We start from the raw sequence: 16,853 nt of genomic DNA, 5'->3' as shown, positions 1-16,853 counted from the left end.
TGTGGATGCCCCATCCCTGGAGGCATCCAAGGCCAGGCTGGATGTGGCTCTGGGCAGCCTGGTCTGCTGGTTGGTGACCCTGCACATAGCAGGGGGTTGGAACTGGATGATCACTGTGATCCTTTTCAACCCAGGCCATTCTATGAATTCTATGAATCATGTACACTGTTGATAGAAGCCCCTGTGAGAGAAGCCCCCATGTCTGCAGCCCTGGTAGGCACTCATGGCACGTTTCTGCTGTCTCATGATTACCCTATACTGCACACTGCAAGTAGCAGCCTTTTTTTTGTTCTTCATTATTAGTGATATATCTTAATTGCTCTCTTCAGTAAACAGACACCTGCACTTTACAGGAACACGAGCAGATAAGTCCTGCAGCCTGTGGAGGTTAACTCTTTATTTATTTCTGTGGCACACGATTTACTCTCAAGCAAAAGGTTGTCACCTTTCAGCTGCTCTGCCTGTATCTGCTGTTCCCCAGGCCACCAGCCAGCTTCATTCTGCTCCTGTTATTTTGGAAATCCGGAGCTGCGAGTTTCGTAAAGGCTGGGTTAAGTAAGCAACAGATTTATCTCTGTCTAAAGATAAAAGTGTTTGGCAGCAAATGCTGGCAGCTCCTCGCATATTTCCAGGGCTCCTTAGTGTGCTCTCTCTGCTCTTCCCTTCACGTGGGGATGGTGGCGAGGATGGCTGGCCAACCATGGGGGTTTTCTCCCAGCACCACAGTTAATGTTTAATCCTGATGTGCCTGGGGAGGGTAGGGTGGAGGCTGTGCCTTGTTGTCCTCAGCATGTCACATGCCAGCAGATTTTGCAGCTTGGGTTCTCAACTAGAACATCCTAGGGATGGGGAAGTATTTGTGTGGATGCCCCATCCCTGGAGGTGCCCAAGGCCAGGGTGGATGGGATCCTGGGCAGCCTGATCTGGCTGGGGCACCCAGCCCATGGCAGGTGGTTGGGGCTGGGGGGCTTCAATGTCCCCTGCAACCAAAGCCTTTCTGTGATTCTATGGTCTTCCTGCAAACCCTATTGCTGGTCCAGAGCAGCCCATCCTGGCTAGATTCACACCTGGAGGAATCAGAGAGCTTCTCAATGAACCACAGCTCCTGCCACTCAATTCCCTGCCAGGAACAGGGAATAATTCTTATTATTTCTTTATTATTATTTTTATTTGAATACAGATAAACAAAACAAAACAAAAAAAGAGATTTCCTATGACGATTGTTTCCGTATGGTTTTATGCATAAGAGTAAACAAAGCATAGCTGTTGACTATAGAGTTAACATATTTTTGGTGGTGTTTCCATCCAGAAAATGCAGCTGCATTATATTCATGATAAAGTGGAACTAATGTTCAACTTCAGCAAGAATGTTAATAAATGAAAGCCATTGCAAACAACACTGATTGAAGCAAAGTGTCTGTGCTCCTCCACAAAGAGAGGCAAAAGTATAATGCCTGACCTGGGAGTCATCAAATTTCTGATTCCAATTGCATCTGTATGAATCCGAAATCATTTTCTTGGTTTCAGTGGATGGTTGTGGGTTATTCCTTCAGATGATTTAGGGTTTATCCTCCCTGCAATGAACCAGGAAAAGCTGTGCTTGTGCCACCCATCTCACCCAGCACCCTGACACAATGCACACAGCTATTACCCAATATCCTACCGACAGCAATTAAAACACAAACACACGGTCATATTTTTGGATGAAATTGTACAAACATTTCAAAACAGTTTATGTATTCAGATTTGTATGTTATCAGAGAGCACCACACAGGCGCATGGAATTTATGGAAAAGGCTGAAAGATTTGAAAAGGAAATAGTTTGGGAAGTTGTCTTATTTTTTTGAACATAAATCCCCAAACAGTTTCCCTTAACATTCTTCACATCTGTGCAACAATTAAGTCTTGACATTTTTGTTTTTCACTCTGTCCATCTTGGGCTTTTAAAATTTTTGCTTATTTCTGTTTATTTTTTGCATCACTCCCTTCATGTTTGCTACATCTGGAGGACACAAACCCAGCATCAGCGGTTACAATTAAACCTTGTGCAGCAGGATGGTGTGAAGGAGCACTGAGAGGAGATTTAGGCCTCCAAAACCCTGGTCACATCCCCAGATGAGATATTTATTGGCACAGGCTGCCCATGGAAGCAGTGGAGTCAGTGTCCCTTGGAGGTGTTCAAGAAACTTGGAGATGTGGCACTGAGAAACATGGTTAGCAGGCATGGTGGGGATGGGTTGGGGTTGAACTAGATTACTTTGGAGATCTTTTCCAGCCTTAATGATTCTATGATTTTATGATTTAGGCTCAGGGATGCATGTTCAATGTCTTCGGCTCAGATACCTGGAAGATGTAGTTGCTCACAGATTGTTGGCTTGATCAGTTTTTTTCTCACTTACAGCGATTCCAATGGCTCCAAGGGGATTATTGCTGTAATAGCCAGATGTAAAAGGAAGGCAAAATCAAATCCTTCATATATCAGTGTCAGGCCAACTTCAAGCAAACCCATGCTGAGTGATATAAAGGATAAGGGGCCTGAGGAAGGATGTGTTTATGGAGAACATTTGGAAACTTTAACTACTTGTAGCTAGACCAAGCACTGAGTAAGGAAGCTGCCTGCAAATGTTTAAGAGGGAAAAAAGTACAGAGCATAAAATAAATTGCTCACAGTGATACAAAGGGATATGAGAAAGAAGAATGAGATCCATTCAAAGAAAGCAGAAGGATCATAGCTCTTCCAGAAAAAAAGGCAACCTGATCTCCCATGGGGTTTTTATACCATATTCTTCATCCAGAACACCTTCTGGGTGTGTGAAAATGGTTTGCTGTGTGCATTAGGGGGAAAGTAAGAAAATCTTGCTGGAGGAGAATACGTTTTGTTGGGTCTACTAAGAGAAGTTAGAGCTTCCCCTGAAACTACAGCCCCTGAGGAAGAGGAGAGCAATATAACCTCCAAGCATCACATTTGGTTGACGGGACTCTGAACATCATTTCATCACTTTTTCTTCTATGCCAGACCATGGCGTCCATATAAAATTTAATCTTCTGCATATAATGGGCCATTTCATTTCCTTGCAACACTGTTTAAAACAAAGCTTATTCTAAGGGAATAAGCATATATGTGGGGAGAAGTGTCATTTTTTTAATAAGAAAAAAATATAGTTTTCATGACCATATAATCCCAGTCCATCTTTCTTCCTGCATGTACCTCTTCTCTGAATATATCTAAGTTACTGACAGACCTTAGCTACCACATATAGAGCAGATGATGATTCAACTCTCAGAAAACATTGCTTTCTTCACAAAACACACTTCATCTTTAACTTTGACAATTTATCTGTAGATCCAAGTGGCTTAGCACAGCAGCTATGACAAAACTCATCTCAGTTTCTGGGGTCTGAAGAGTCTCACCTGAGCAGCCGAGTAGAAGGTCCAGAACTTTGGGGTGATCTCCAAAACCTGCGGGTAAAAGCATCTATGGAGCTGTGGAAGTTCATAGATTATCTGTAGTTACACAACATAGTTATAGTTAAATAACTATACAGATATCTATATAAGGTGGTACCATGTTTCTTGGCTTGCCCAGTGTGCAGATGGGAAGCTGTGTGCTGGGCTCCTTGGTTGCTCATCTGGGACATTCTCCATGCAATTGATAACCAGAGAGGGTTAGGTTTAGGTCACGGGAATGCTCTTAATGCTGACTGTGCCCTTCCTTTCCTCACCTTCTTGTGCTCATCAGCTGTGCCCCATTCCATGGACCCTCCATGCCATGGACCTGTGCCACCAAATGTTATGCTCCATCAAAACATCAGTGCCAGCCCAAGTAGCCTTAGTGGCCCTAGCCCAAAGGTACTTGAATAAACACAGCAGCCCATGTGCTGGCCCATTTCATGGACCTGTCCTGCAGTTTGAAGAAATCCACAAGCAGCAGGTGAGGAATTACAACCCAGAGCAGATGTGTCTTCCATATTTTCTGTCGGAAAAAAAAAAGAAAAAGAGGCAAAATAGCTGAGATGGAAAGTGAAGAAAAAATGGGGATCTGTAACGATGGAGGTGAGCAGCACCTGGAAGAAAAGAAGCAAGAAAGCTGGAAAAACACCAAGCCACAACTTCAGAGACAGAAGGAAAGTCATTATGGGGATGCACATTCACTAGACCATCACAAGCCTGGACAACCACGTTCTAGCAACAAGGCTTTGGGGACAAGTGGGATACAGATGGACTGTTAGCTGCTCCTTGAGCCATGTGGAGAAACATCCTTGGTTGCTTAGCATTTGGGTCTGTTTGCCTCCACTTTTCCCACAGCTGACTGTGGGGTGCGGGAGCAAAGCGGGGCTGTTGAATTTCAGCCAATCAATCATCCTGCAAAATACAGCCAGCCCAGAAAAACAGAGCTCGGCATGTTTCCTTATTTAGGTGGAAGTGTTGGGAAAATGGCATGAGATTTTGTTTCTGATAAAGTAGGAGCTGTTTCAGGAATATTAATTATTTTTGTTGTATCAATGTTTTACATTTATTTCTCTACAGCTGTATAGTGAAAAAGATGGATGAAGCTTGTGGCCTGGTTTCAGGCTGTCTTTGGGGCACTCCCAAAGCTCTGAACAAGAAAGTAAGAAATATACAGACATCTGGGAGTCAGTAGGGGTGGTTCTCTGGTTATTTTAGCCTGGGGTTTGTAAACTGTGGGCTTTGTTCCCTGTCTCTTTACAGTGAATGTCCCTTTACAGCATTTGTTGGGTCAGATCCTTAAAAAGCTTCTGGATGCCCAAAGATGGAGGCCTAAGGGGAACCTTCAGGTACATGGATGCTTTTGAAAATCTTGTGGTCTACCTATACTGCATCTCTCAGAACGTCCCAATGGGAAAGGCTGCAGGAGGCATTCTGCTGTTTTATTGATTGTAGGATCACAGAACCATAGAATGGCTTGGGTTGGAAGGGACCTCAGAGATCTTCTAGTTCCAACCCCCTGCCTTGGGCAGAGTTGCCACGCACTAAATCAGGCACTAGACAGGTTGGGATGCACTGGGAGACCAGGAGATGTGAGAACACATGAAACTTTTCAATAAGAAAATGAGGACATAGGAGTGGATTCATCCATAGTTACTTGTCCTCCAAGCTGAAAATGCTTTAGACTTCAGTGTGCATGGGAACAGAATGTTGTGTAAATATTTTAGGACCAGATAATAAATGGTGATGTCCTTGGGACAAAAACCTTGCCTCCTTCACAGTAAAATGGCCAGGAAATGTTACCAAGAAGTGTTCAACAGATTATCCTCTAGTTGCAGATCTCATCTTGTGCAACTTAAAACAACTTTATCAGGACCGATGGCACAAACACAACCATGTAGGTCAAGTCCTGGAGGTTTGACTCAGTCAACGCTGCTTTGAAGTCAATGAGGCTGAAGTTATTGCCTGACATGAGGAGCAGTCCATCTGGGATTTCTCGTATGATGAACTTCAATAATAAAAATGATGGTAAAAATATGTAAAATAAATAAAAATGATATTGTCAGCCACTTTGTTTGTTTCTGACTCTGGGGGTTTATATGTTTAGTCTTGAGTGTTTTTCACATTGATTATGTATATCCAGATTTAATGCTGTCTGGAACCGCTGAGTAAAGGCATTTAGTAACAACAATAACAGAGGGTGTGATTTCATAATCCTAACAAAACAGATAAGGTGGGTTTGGGCTGTTTCCCTGCCTGGCTGTAGGGATTCTCTGGCTGCAAACCACACTGGGCACTGAGATAGCTTTGTCTTGGGAGAAGCCTTTGTGCTGGAGCACAGCAAATGAGATCTGGTAAATCTGAGAGACCTGATAGCAGCCTTTCAATATGTAAAGGGGGCCTATAAGAAAGAAGGGGACAGGGCTCTTCAGCAGGGTCTCTTGTGATGGGACAAGGGGAAATGGTTTCAAACTAAAAGAGGGGAGATGTAAGATAGATAGAAGGAATAAGGCTTTTAGAGTGGGGGTAGTGAGGGACGGGCACAGGTTGCCCAGAGATGTGGTGGGTGCCCAATCCCTGGGGACATTCAAGGTCAGGCTGGATGGGGCTCTGAGCACCTGATGGAGCTGTAGGTGTCCCTGGTCACTGCAGGAGAGTTGAACTAGACGGCCTTTAGGAACCTCTTCCAGCTTAAAAGGTTCTAAGATTCTAAATAATGTGAACAACGTTTCTCTCTCTCCAGATACAAAAGGGGAGCTGTTTAGGCAACACAGGTTTAGAAAACCACCAATATTGCCCACTGAGCTGTGTCTATCAGTGCCACACCTCCATGGTTCTTGAATAGCTTCAGTGAGTGACCCCCTCCCCCCCCTCTCACCCCTTTGGGCAACCAGTGATAATGCATCACCACACTCGGAGAAGGAGTTTTTTTTTTCCTAATATACAACCCGAAATGTTAGGAGCCGAATTGTAGCGGCTCATCTCAAGAAAAGACATCCCAACAGCCTATTTTCCAGCTCGTTTGAACTCTTCCCGAGACGAACCGTACCCGAGCGCTGAGTTGGACACGCAACCTATGGGCGCACGTGGCCCAACGTCCCCCGCCGCTTCCCTGCTGCCCTTATGGGGCTGCCCACCCGCGGTGCCCGTGGCGGTTGCGCACAGTGGGGCCGCGGGGATGCGCGGGGCCGGGAGAGAACTCGGAAGCTCCGGGACGTGGTTCGGGGACCGCGGGGCGCTCGCCTCGCCGCTAAGGGTTAAGGGGAGCGGCGGGGAGGGCGGGGGCTGCCGGGGATTGGAGCGAAGTTTGGAGCTGGGCGGTGCCGGGCCGCCCTCCTCGGCTCGGCCCCCGCCGCCACAAAGCCCTGCAGGGAAAGTTGCTCGATCGCCCGTTTCTCTTCGCCCCCCCTTCCCCTCCCCCTTTTCCTCCTTCTCGCCCCGACTCCCCAACCCCTTTCCCCTCCTCCCATCTCTCCTTAAACGGGATTCCGGCTCGGGACGGCACCACCGGGCATCCCGCGGCGGCAGCCCCCGGGGCTCCGGCAGGTCCCCGCTGTCCCTACTCGCACGCATACACACACATACACTCACCCCACCCCGAGAAGCAGTGAGAATTATAACCCCCCCTCCTCCCCACCCCGTCCCCCGCTTCTCTCCCTTTAACCCCTCTCACCGGTGTGGCAAACCGATCCGGGGGTGCCGTGTCCGCTCGGGAGGGCTCAACCCAAAGCAGCCCCCGGTCCCGGGGGGGTACGATGAGGTAGAGGGCGGCGGCGGAGCGCCCGGCCGGGGGCCGCGGCAGGAGGGCATGAAACGGAGAGCTGCGGGGATGGGAGGCAGCGCTCGCTGCTGAGAACCGGCAGCGGCCAAGGTAAGTGGGGACCCCCCCATGGAGCAGGGTGGGTTGGGACGTCCCCACCTGGGCTACAGGCGCACCTGGCGGCATCATTCCCCGTGCGCCCCCGGCTCCTAATTTTTGCTTTCACTCTTCCCCTCTTGCCCCCTCACCCCTCCTCCCCGTAACCCTTCTCTACGAGCTCCCTATGGTGCAGGCGATGGTTGGATGCCGTGCGTTGTGCATCCCGGGGGCACTGAGGTGTCTCAGCGAGAGCTTCACGAGGGTGAGGAATTCAGACAGTGCTTAGAAAGTGAGAGTGTGAGGAGGGGAGCGGGGCGTAACGAGCGTCAAGCCGATCTGCCCCGGCGTATCGCTGCGAGGGCATCGCCCGAGGGTGGTGGGTTTCATGGAGTTTGGCTTTGGGACACACCTCTGGTACTCAAGGAAATGAGTGGTGGGGGGGTTGGAAAATAGGAAAGCGATGCTTAGAAAGCGATGATCCGTGCTGGAGGAGCGCGTGTTCCCGGGGCAAAGCGGGGCCGGTGAACGGAGTCTGTTGGGCTGTGGAGGCAGCGCTCCCCCTCTCTCTCATCCGAGTTCCTCCGCAAATTGTTAACCTGAAATCTTGGTTTACGGCCGCTTTTGCTCGCGTTTTGTTTGCCTTCCAGACTGGTTCTGTGCGGGATACCGGAGAATTATGCATTAACTGTAAACTTAGAGCAGCGTGCTGGCCTCAGTGGGTCCCTGATTTATATCACGCTGAAGCAGAGCGGAGGGCAAAGTTTTGCTTGCTGAGCGCCAAGGAATGAATTACAAACACGCTGCTGTTGCGTTTACTCTTCCTGCTCTTGCGCTTCTGCAACAACCCTTAAAACTGTACAAACTTGTGGGCTGTTTGCTCATTTCCCCCCGTAATCGCTCCGCTCCCTTTCCTGCAGCTCCGAGGACGGCAGCTCGTATAGCTCACAGGGATCCGCTTTTCACCATGGGATTGCAGCTGGCGCTCCTGCTCGCAGGGATCGTCGCGCTCTCGGACTCAGCGAGAGGTAAGGACCGAGCAGCTCGAGCCCTCCTGCTTGCTGCCCTGCCGTGCACACGTGCTCCATTGCTGCCTCTTGGTGCTGCTGGGTGCAGCGTGGATTTGGTGCTGTGGTCGCAGGTGGACTCGCATGAGACTTTCCTCATGCATCCCATTTGATTTTAAAGGAAAGCAGCTGCATTCCTCCGTGGATCAGAAATACCTCTCCCCTCTTGTAATCCCCCCCAGCCCCTGCGCCGTATATTCCCACCAGCAAATGTAACAAACGCATCCATTAACCTTCCTGGTGACAGACAAATGACAGCTCCTGATAGTGAGAACATTTAAGAACTGGGGCTCCGGCAGTCGGGTTTCAATGCACAGGTTACCAAATGCATTGACCTGGGAGTGGGAAGGTGCCTTAACTCGAGTGTGGGGTCAGAGCAGAGAAGGCTGCCTTTTTCCCTGCCCCATACCTTGGTGGGTGCTGTCTGAATGGGAAACCACCGCTGACAAAGGAGGGGTTGCATTGTTCCAGCAGAATGGGTGCGTGGCTTTAGGATGTAGATTGCTTCAGCTGCACGTCCCAAGAGGATTGGAGTTGTGCAGATGAGTATTGGAGTTGAGTGAATGAGTACTGGAGTTGCATGAATTGGTGAAAGAGCCTTAAATCACCTGATGCAATGAAAAGATCTTAAAACTTGTGCTTCATTGGGGCCATAATTTGCCAAAAATAAAACCAAAGGGATGGGGAGGGAGCATTGCTCTACAAACCCAAGGCTCAAATTAGTGCTTTGCTTTTTTTTCCATCTTCTTGTTGGCTCCCAAGCAAATACTTTATGGAGGCAGAAGCACTATAAAATGATCAGCTGGAAGCTGAATGAAAAAGAAAACAGTGCATATAGGCTCAGAGCCCTGCAGACTGAGTTCCCAGCCAGGTCCATAATGTAGACTCCGTTGAAGTTGTAGGCAGTGGCGTATGAAATAAGAACGGCCTCATGGATGTAGGTTATTGCCATAGACTTGAGGAGCTGGTGGAGTTCCGAAAAAAATCTGAAGTGGGCAGAAGAAGACAAAAGGAGTTTTGTCTCTGTTGTGAGCGGAGTGTCGGCTGCTTTCCTGGCAGCCCGTTTCGATGCTGTTTGCACTTGTCTTGCTCGTATTCTTTTATTGCCTCTGGAAAACGTGGTGCGATTGACTGCGGGCTGCTGTCGTGTGAAGAAGAGCCAGATAATTAACAGCGTTAATTTCAGAACATCGTTGTTTTTCCTATGGAAAAAGTTTTTATTTTTAAGGCAACGTTAACAGGGTCACAATAGTGATTGGGTTTGTTGAACTCCTTCTATTCAGAGCTGGAAAAACCATCTAGTGTGTGGATGGAGAGTTGGTGTGGGTTGTTTAAAATGAAATAGAGTATAAATCCAGGGCCAAACCCATGAAAAACGTCATTCACTCGTTGTCTGTAATGAGGGAGGAAGAGAAGAAAGAAGTGTAAATGTGGTAAAAACAGAGCCATGGCCCTACCATTACAATCCTGCTCTGCCTCTCTTTGAAACTGAGAGTATTCAGAGGGCGATGGGTGCAGATGAAGGATCAAACGTGCACATGAGCAGAGGTGGCACATCTCTGACACATTGCAGCCGCATTTTGGTCAGGCGATTATCACTGATCATTGGTTGTTTACTTTGGGATAACTTCAGATTCTTGTAAAAACGTGTCCTACCATGAATGTGCCCACAGATTTTTTCCAAATGTATCATGTGGTGCGTTTGGTGGTGGGTAGGTGTCACCTGCTTGAGTCTATCGATCGTTTTTCAGCCTGAGATTTTTATCTGGAGGGAGATGAGCTCTTTGTTTTGGCCAAACAGCCTTTAGTAGCCCTGTCCCAATTGCAAATTTTACATGCGTGGCACAAAGTGTGCCAGCATTTCCTAACCTGAGTTGTCAAGAGGTGCTCAGGTGAGGAAGGTGGCTGAGAAGGCTCTGATTGAAAGCATTGGCCCTTCTCTTTTATTAGGCAAGAGGAGATTTTAGTGGAATTAGGATGTTGTTTGTGTGCACTGCATTGGGTAAGGGCTGTACCAAAGTGCATTTGCACAAGGGGGCAGAGGTAAGTTGCCCACGCAACGCAGCCTTGCTATTCCCTGGCAGCTCATCTGCAATCTTGCATTAATGTTGCCTTACAGTATTTTTACCTCCTTATTTAGGTGGTGCCTTTTAAGGTGAAGGAACCCACAGGGCTGCCTGATAGGGCCAATGCTGCAGCTTTTTCCCAGGTTGGGAGCTGTGCCCTCTGGCTCTGTCACTTCTTGCACACTTGCGACCTGTTGTGTCTCATCACCCACACACAGAATAGCGAAATAGGGGATTTCTTAGGTAAGCAATATAAACTCTTAAGAAAGCAGCAAGATAAGTATCAAGAGCAGGGCTTTATTTTAGAGGATCGGGTGTGGAACTTATTCTATCTGAAGGGATGAAGGATGAGGTAGTTTTGTCGAGGTCTGAACCCATATTTTCCAGTACTGAAATTTAAAGACTTTGGCTAGGGGCTTGTCTACACTGGAATAACCCTTCCAAAATAGTTAATCTGGAATAAATGCCCCAGAAACCAATCTTAATCCAGTCTGAGGACCCTCTGGAAGGAGCTTGTACTCAGTGGTTGCTCCCTGGGAGCTGTTTGGGTGAACCTCCACACTCCTCCGTTCCCTACTGGGTGAACACGGGAACTTCTGTGTGCACAAAACCCACCCTTTGAGCACATAACCTGCTCTCAGGGGGGGGAATATCCCTCCTGGCTGGCAGCCGAGGCACAGGGTGACAGCTCCAGCCTTTCTGCCAGCAGCCCCAGCTACGTCAGCCCTTAACCTGGGAGAATGATGCAGGGCCAGTGGCTCGTCCCTCATGTCGCTCCGTTCCCTGCCCTCTGCACAGCCCTATACTGGGCATAAAAGCCCTCCTCCGCGGGGATGAATGCCATCTTGGGTCACTAACCCTTGGTGACTATGTCCTGCAGCAATGTGGCTCCAACCACTCCACACCTCCGGTCGGATACAGGTAATACAATCTGATATTTTCCCGCTGGTGTTAACTCAGTGACACACGACGCAATATTTGTTCCAAATCTGTCAAGTTGCCATCCGATTCACTTTGGTTACCGTATATGGTCACATTGGGATGTGCCTGGCTTGGTCCCATGGCTTAAGCAAGATTTTGTATGGTATGTTTAGAAGTTTTTGGTAAGAGCAGTGACAACCTTCCTGTTAGCGAGTAAACTGATATTCTGCTGGAAACTAATTAGTTTGGATGTTGATTTCATTTTCGGTGCCTTGCGTAGGGAGGGGAAGAGCGGGACCTTAATTACTTTCTACTCTTGCACTTCTCTCTGTGCCACTTGGCTTCCAAGTTCTGGTTGGTTCCTGCTTTATGGGGAATGTGTTGGGACTATGTTAAAACTCAACAGTTTGGTGCAGAAATAATGCTGTTTGCCTTTTTTGCTGAGCATTGGAGAAAAGGGAATGGGATTTTAGAAAGTTTGTGGTTGCGTTTATTATTATTGTTATTCCTTGGAAGCTGAGTACTTGATATATAAACCACAAAGTTAGGGAAGGTTAAATAAGAGTGAACGGTATTTAATGCGGATAAGATAATGATAATATAAGAGATGGCTGTTGGCTGCTGTTTACAGTCTCCTTTATTCCTGCCTCAATGTTGTTATCAGGTATAACAATTGGGTAATTCTTCACTTGTGAAAGAGAAGCGCATTCAGATCCACAGTCTGATCCAAATTTTACGTAAGTCGCTGCAGATTTCTTGGTTAAATTTGGTGTCTTTTTTTGGGCCATGCTCTTAGGGAGCTTGCTTGTGAATAATCTGTCATCACGACTTGTACTGAAAGCCAACAAGACAATCTACGAAAATCCTGGTTATTTTTTTAAGCTGTGGTTCCTCCCTTCTTCCAAGACCGTCGGTTTCTTTAAATTGTGGCTGAGTTTAAACATAAAGTACAGCATGTGTTGTACTGGAAAATTATATTTTTTTTAATTTTATTTTTTAAGGAATATTACAGAACTCAGCAAATGGCTCAAGTACATGTGGATTTTCCTTAACATTTTTATAACTTTGTTTTGAAGTACGTGTGCTGCTTTGACCTTCATTAAAGGACGCAAGCGGCAAATTCACATACGTCTGTTCTGTGATGCACCTGGAAGCAGCTCAGTTCCAAAGCCAGGCTTTTGTCTACAGAAGAAAAATTTACATGCCATGAGGCTGTACTTGAGAAAATACAGAAATAGCAGTTCTTTCATAAGAAAATATTGTTCAAAAAAAGCCAAAAAAGCAAAAGGGACACTTCTAGGATGATGTCTACTTTTTTGCTGGTGAAGCTGATCACTCCTTTCCAGTGGGTGTATTGCTGTGCAATGGGTTGGGATTTGCTTGGCCACTGCCTTGACTGCATATTTTGGATTATTTACTGGAAAAAAGAAAACATTTCTACCAAAGTGGGAAAATAATAATACCGAGGTCTTCTGCCTATCTGAAATCAGAAAATAGAACAACAAAACCCTTTGGTCACAGCTTTGTTTACTCAGTGGGAGAGGAATCTGTGCAGCTTTCTGGTTTTTCTAAGATGTGAAACTCCTGCTTGTGTCCGCAGCAACCTGTAGAATTGTGCTGTTCAAAGGGACCGTGCAAATGTATCCCTGCATTACAAGTGTTGGTGGCAATGTTCCTTTCTCTTTCATTTTGTTAACCCCCTCATTTTGTCTTGTTTCAAAGAGTTGGTCTTTCATCTGCCCTCTTCCTGTGTTTTCTGGTGAGCTGCTCAAGCTGAAATGCATTTGATCTTGTTTTGGGCATTTAATTTGTATTTCTATCCCTCTTCTTGCTCTCTGTAATCAATCTTCCCTTGGAGCTTTCTGTAATATAAGCACGCTTGTGTTTTTAGTTGGGTTGACCTGTCCTCATATTTTGTACCAAACTTTTTATGAATGCTTTTGTTCATAGAAGGGAACTTTTTAAGAGTAGTGTAAATGTGCAAGTTGCAAAGACTTTTGCAAGCTTATTGAACTTGGCACTTATTTGTATCTGCCGTGGTGCTATGATAGAAGAAAGAAACTTGCTCAAACAGCCTGATCCTGCTGCCCTAACACTGGATGAGATAAGCAGATGCAGCCCATGCCAGGCGGAACAGGTTAGGACCTGATTTGGAGCCTGTGAGCATTTATGCTGTGACTCCTCCTCACTCCCATGGGTTTTGAATCCATCTCTTAAGGATGACCTGCACAGATGATACGTGATATCGACTGCTGGGCTGACCCCCGCTGTTGTCAGTGGTGGGCTAGGGGCAGGATTTTGGATTCTTCCTCTTGCTTGCTCAATGGGACAGCTCAGCTTGATTTTTTTTTTTCTCCCAGAAACACACAGATTCTGCCTGCTGCAGGCTCAGGCTGGCAACTGGAGTGTGCACAGCAGAGGCTGAAAGGAACTTGGAAATTCATCGCTTTAACTTTGGGTTTTATCCACGAAGAATGGGTGCCATTCTGCAGGCAGGGTTGCTAGGTGTGGAGGAGCTGACAACTGGCCTAAGTGTTATTTAACAAGTTAATATATGCTGACTGCTGCTGAATCCTTTCACATCTTGGATTTTTTCTTTTTTTCCTTTTCCCCTTTCTGAGTCAAATAAACGGGCTGCTTGGAGCTTGATTGCTTGCCCTCATTACACAGTCTCCCCATTGTATTGCAGTAGAAACACAGTATCCAGCAGTGCTGTGAATAACCTGAAGTTCTGATTTCATCACAACCACCCTGATTTTCAGGAAGAATTTCAGCCAATAACTCCAGGCTACTTCTTCCATTAAGTGTTCAAACTTAGTTTTGAGCTTCGCTAAGGGAAGAAAAATGTAAATTGGGAACAGAGGCTTCCCAGAGGAGGTTAATGTTTTTCGGGACTGCTGCACCACTATTCCCAGCCTCTCCTGCATAAGAGTACGAATGGCTTCTAGTTTGTAAAGATCCCGAATCACTGCTCCTCATGTCTGGGAAATGTATTTCAAGAACAGTTGACACGGTCTTGGGTATCCTGTCAGGTGGCTGAGAAGTGAATAATGCAAGGATTATCACAACTGTGCCTCTTGGGTTGTATCGCCTTCAGTGATTATTTTAGGACTTGTATTTGTGCATATTAAATAAAAATCCAGGAACAACAGACAAATGCAGAAATGTTGATTTTACAAAATTTGCCTATTTTGCAAATTAATTCCTATTCTCTGTGCTGGGTTGGCTCACGTATGCCTGGTGAACTGATGGGTGTAGGAATTTGGTACCGCCTTGTACTGATTACCAGTGGCAGCTGTGCACCTCCCAGTTCTGTCCAGAACAAGATGTCCAGGAAGGAATAAAGCTGGAAGAGGTCATGCAGGGAAATCTAAGCATCAGCCAGCCTCTGGGAGGCAATTTAGTCTGAACTACAGTGCTGAAGCTCTCAAGTCCTTGTGAGGCCAAGTGTTGAAAGAGAGACTTGAACGGGCTGAGCGTGTGTGTGATCAGGATGATGAGATGCAGCTATTCCAAATCTGCCCTGTATTTCCCTTTTCCTTTGTGTCCTCCCAGGTACCCCATATCATTATATATCTGGTGAAGTACCTAATTGACTTCTGGCCACCACGTGACTTGGAGCAGAAGCATCCTGCTGCAAAGGGAGGCTTTTATTATAATTGTTAGTATTTTCCTATTACTCTTTATGAATTTAAATCTTCTGTTTTCTAGACATGTGGTTCGGGTGAGGCCAAATCAACCCCAAAGGAGGGGGAAGAAGCAGTTATTCAGCCCCCCAGAGCAGAAGCAGCCCAACTAGAGGAGTTAGGCTGCTATTGACCCTGGGGCACTATGAACTGGTTTCTTCTTCTCCTTCTTGACTAACAGATTTGTGAGTTGGAGTAATTGAGGGAAGCTGTTTTAGTTCTCACCTAACCCAATGTTAACACTGGTTAAGCAGTGACAAGTGTCAGAGAAGTTGCAGGTGCATGTCAAGGATAGAAAGGTTAATGAATAACATGACAAAACTCTGGATATTATGGGATACCTGTCCAGGGCTGCTGCATGCTTGCTGGGCATTGAGCAGTTGATGTAAAATTGGTGGTTAAAAGCCCTTAAAACTTTGGATACCTTTGGGATAGGGAATGCCTTGTGCCTCTGCTTCTGGGTGAACCAAATTCTTTAATGTTCTTCTCCAGATTAACATAATATCCTGGTGGCAATCACAGTGTCTGTTTAGCTGGGTGAGTAATATTAGGAAGTACTTAATGTATTTTAGGGCACATTTAAAGTGGGATCTGGGAGGGCTATTGCCAGCTTCACCGGCAAGTGGAGACCAGTCTTGCTGCTTCAGAAAGTCTGGTCATATCAGAGCATTCAGAGTCAAGTATTGTTCCAAGTTATGAAGGTAACAGTCCTTTTAGGTTCAGTAGCTGTGGCTGAGTGGCTGTGAGTAGGATCAGAAATAATAATCCTACCAGAGAGCAGGAACTGGAGCCTCATCAGTGCAGGTTGTGTGTCAGACCTGTGTAGTGTGGCATTAAGCCAAGGCAAGGTTCATCATGATCTGCAGGAGTTAATATAAAACTAGATTAAGGGATCAGAGCTGATGAGTATCTTTCCTCCTCCTGGTATTCACAACCAATCAGAAATGCAGTATTGCCAGGGTTAATTTTGTTAGGGCCTAATGAGAGTGGAGCATTCCACTTAATCATGGCCTCAGACAGGTGTTTACTTTTCCTTGACAGGTTTGATTGACAAAGAGTTGTAAACCCATTATGGAGACATTTACATATGTAGGGGAACAAGCTTTGGACAGTTTATTTCTAATTGCCACATTTGTTATCTGGAAACGTTTAAGGTAGGGATGGGCAAGGCTTTATCTAGACCAGAGCATGCTTGTAGCACTGAGGCAGAATGCTTTGTTTGATTCCCTGCTTACTCAAACTGAGATAGACCAGAGGCTATGGAGAATTTCAAGCAATAGTTTGTGATAGTGATATATATGGGCAGTAGCCTCAGGATGTTTAATTGGAAATTCTATCTGTGGCTTTTCTTCCCAAGAAATAATACCCCTATTGGGATGAGCATTGCAGGCTCATAGAGGTGGGAGTCTGTCCACTGATTCTGTATTTTACCACTAATCCTAAGTAAGAGTGCAGCAAGGAATTATTCACAATTTGTATGTTTATAATATTATTAATATTTATTGAGAGTTTCTGGGGAACAAAAAAGACCCAGAGATCAGCATAAGGTTCCTCTTCTAGATACACTGGAAGAAAAAGGTTGCCTCTCTGAAGACTACAGACTAGTTAAGCGGAGTTTGAGGCTTATTTTCCTTTTATCCTAGAAAATCCAATAAATCCAGTAAATTCTTTCAGTGTGGTCTTCCAAGAGTTTTTCAACTTCGTCTGACTCACAGATTATTTGAGTGCCATTATAGACTAGGGTCAAACAAGTTAATTCCCAAAACAGTATGCTGCCCTGTTTTCAAACTGTGCTAATCAGGGTTTTGAG

At 46.1% G+C, this 16,853-nt stretch overlaps 1 protein-coding gene across 1 annotated transcript in view; it reads left to right on the top strand.

The window, feature by feature from the left end:
* The first annotated feature begins 6,828 nt into the window (after positions 1 to 6,828).
* The window catches only part of FGFRL1 (fibroblast growth factor receptor like 1), a 162,375-nt gene continuing 152,350 nt past the window's right edge, over positions 6,829 to 16,853 (top strand). The window contains exons 1-2 of the mRNA XM_048941045.1: positions 6,829 to 7,318; positions 8,224 to 8,331. Coding sequence (XP_048797002.1) covers positions 8,271 to 8,331 — 61 coding nt within the window. The 5' untranslated portion in view covers positions 6,829 to 7,318; positions 8,224 to 8,270. The remainder of the gene's footprint in view (positions 7,319 to 8,223; positions 8,332 to 16,853) is intronic.

Source organism: Lagopus muta, chromosome 4, assembly GCF_023343835.1.
Source record: "Lagopus muta isolate bLagMut1 chromosome 4, bLagMut1 primary, whole genome shotgun sequence".
Classification (NCBI taxonomy): Eukaryota; Metazoa; Chordata; class Aves; order Galliformes; family Phasianidae; genus Lagopus; species Lagopus muta.
This window is presented reverse-complemented; position numbering and strand designations above follow the sequence as displayed.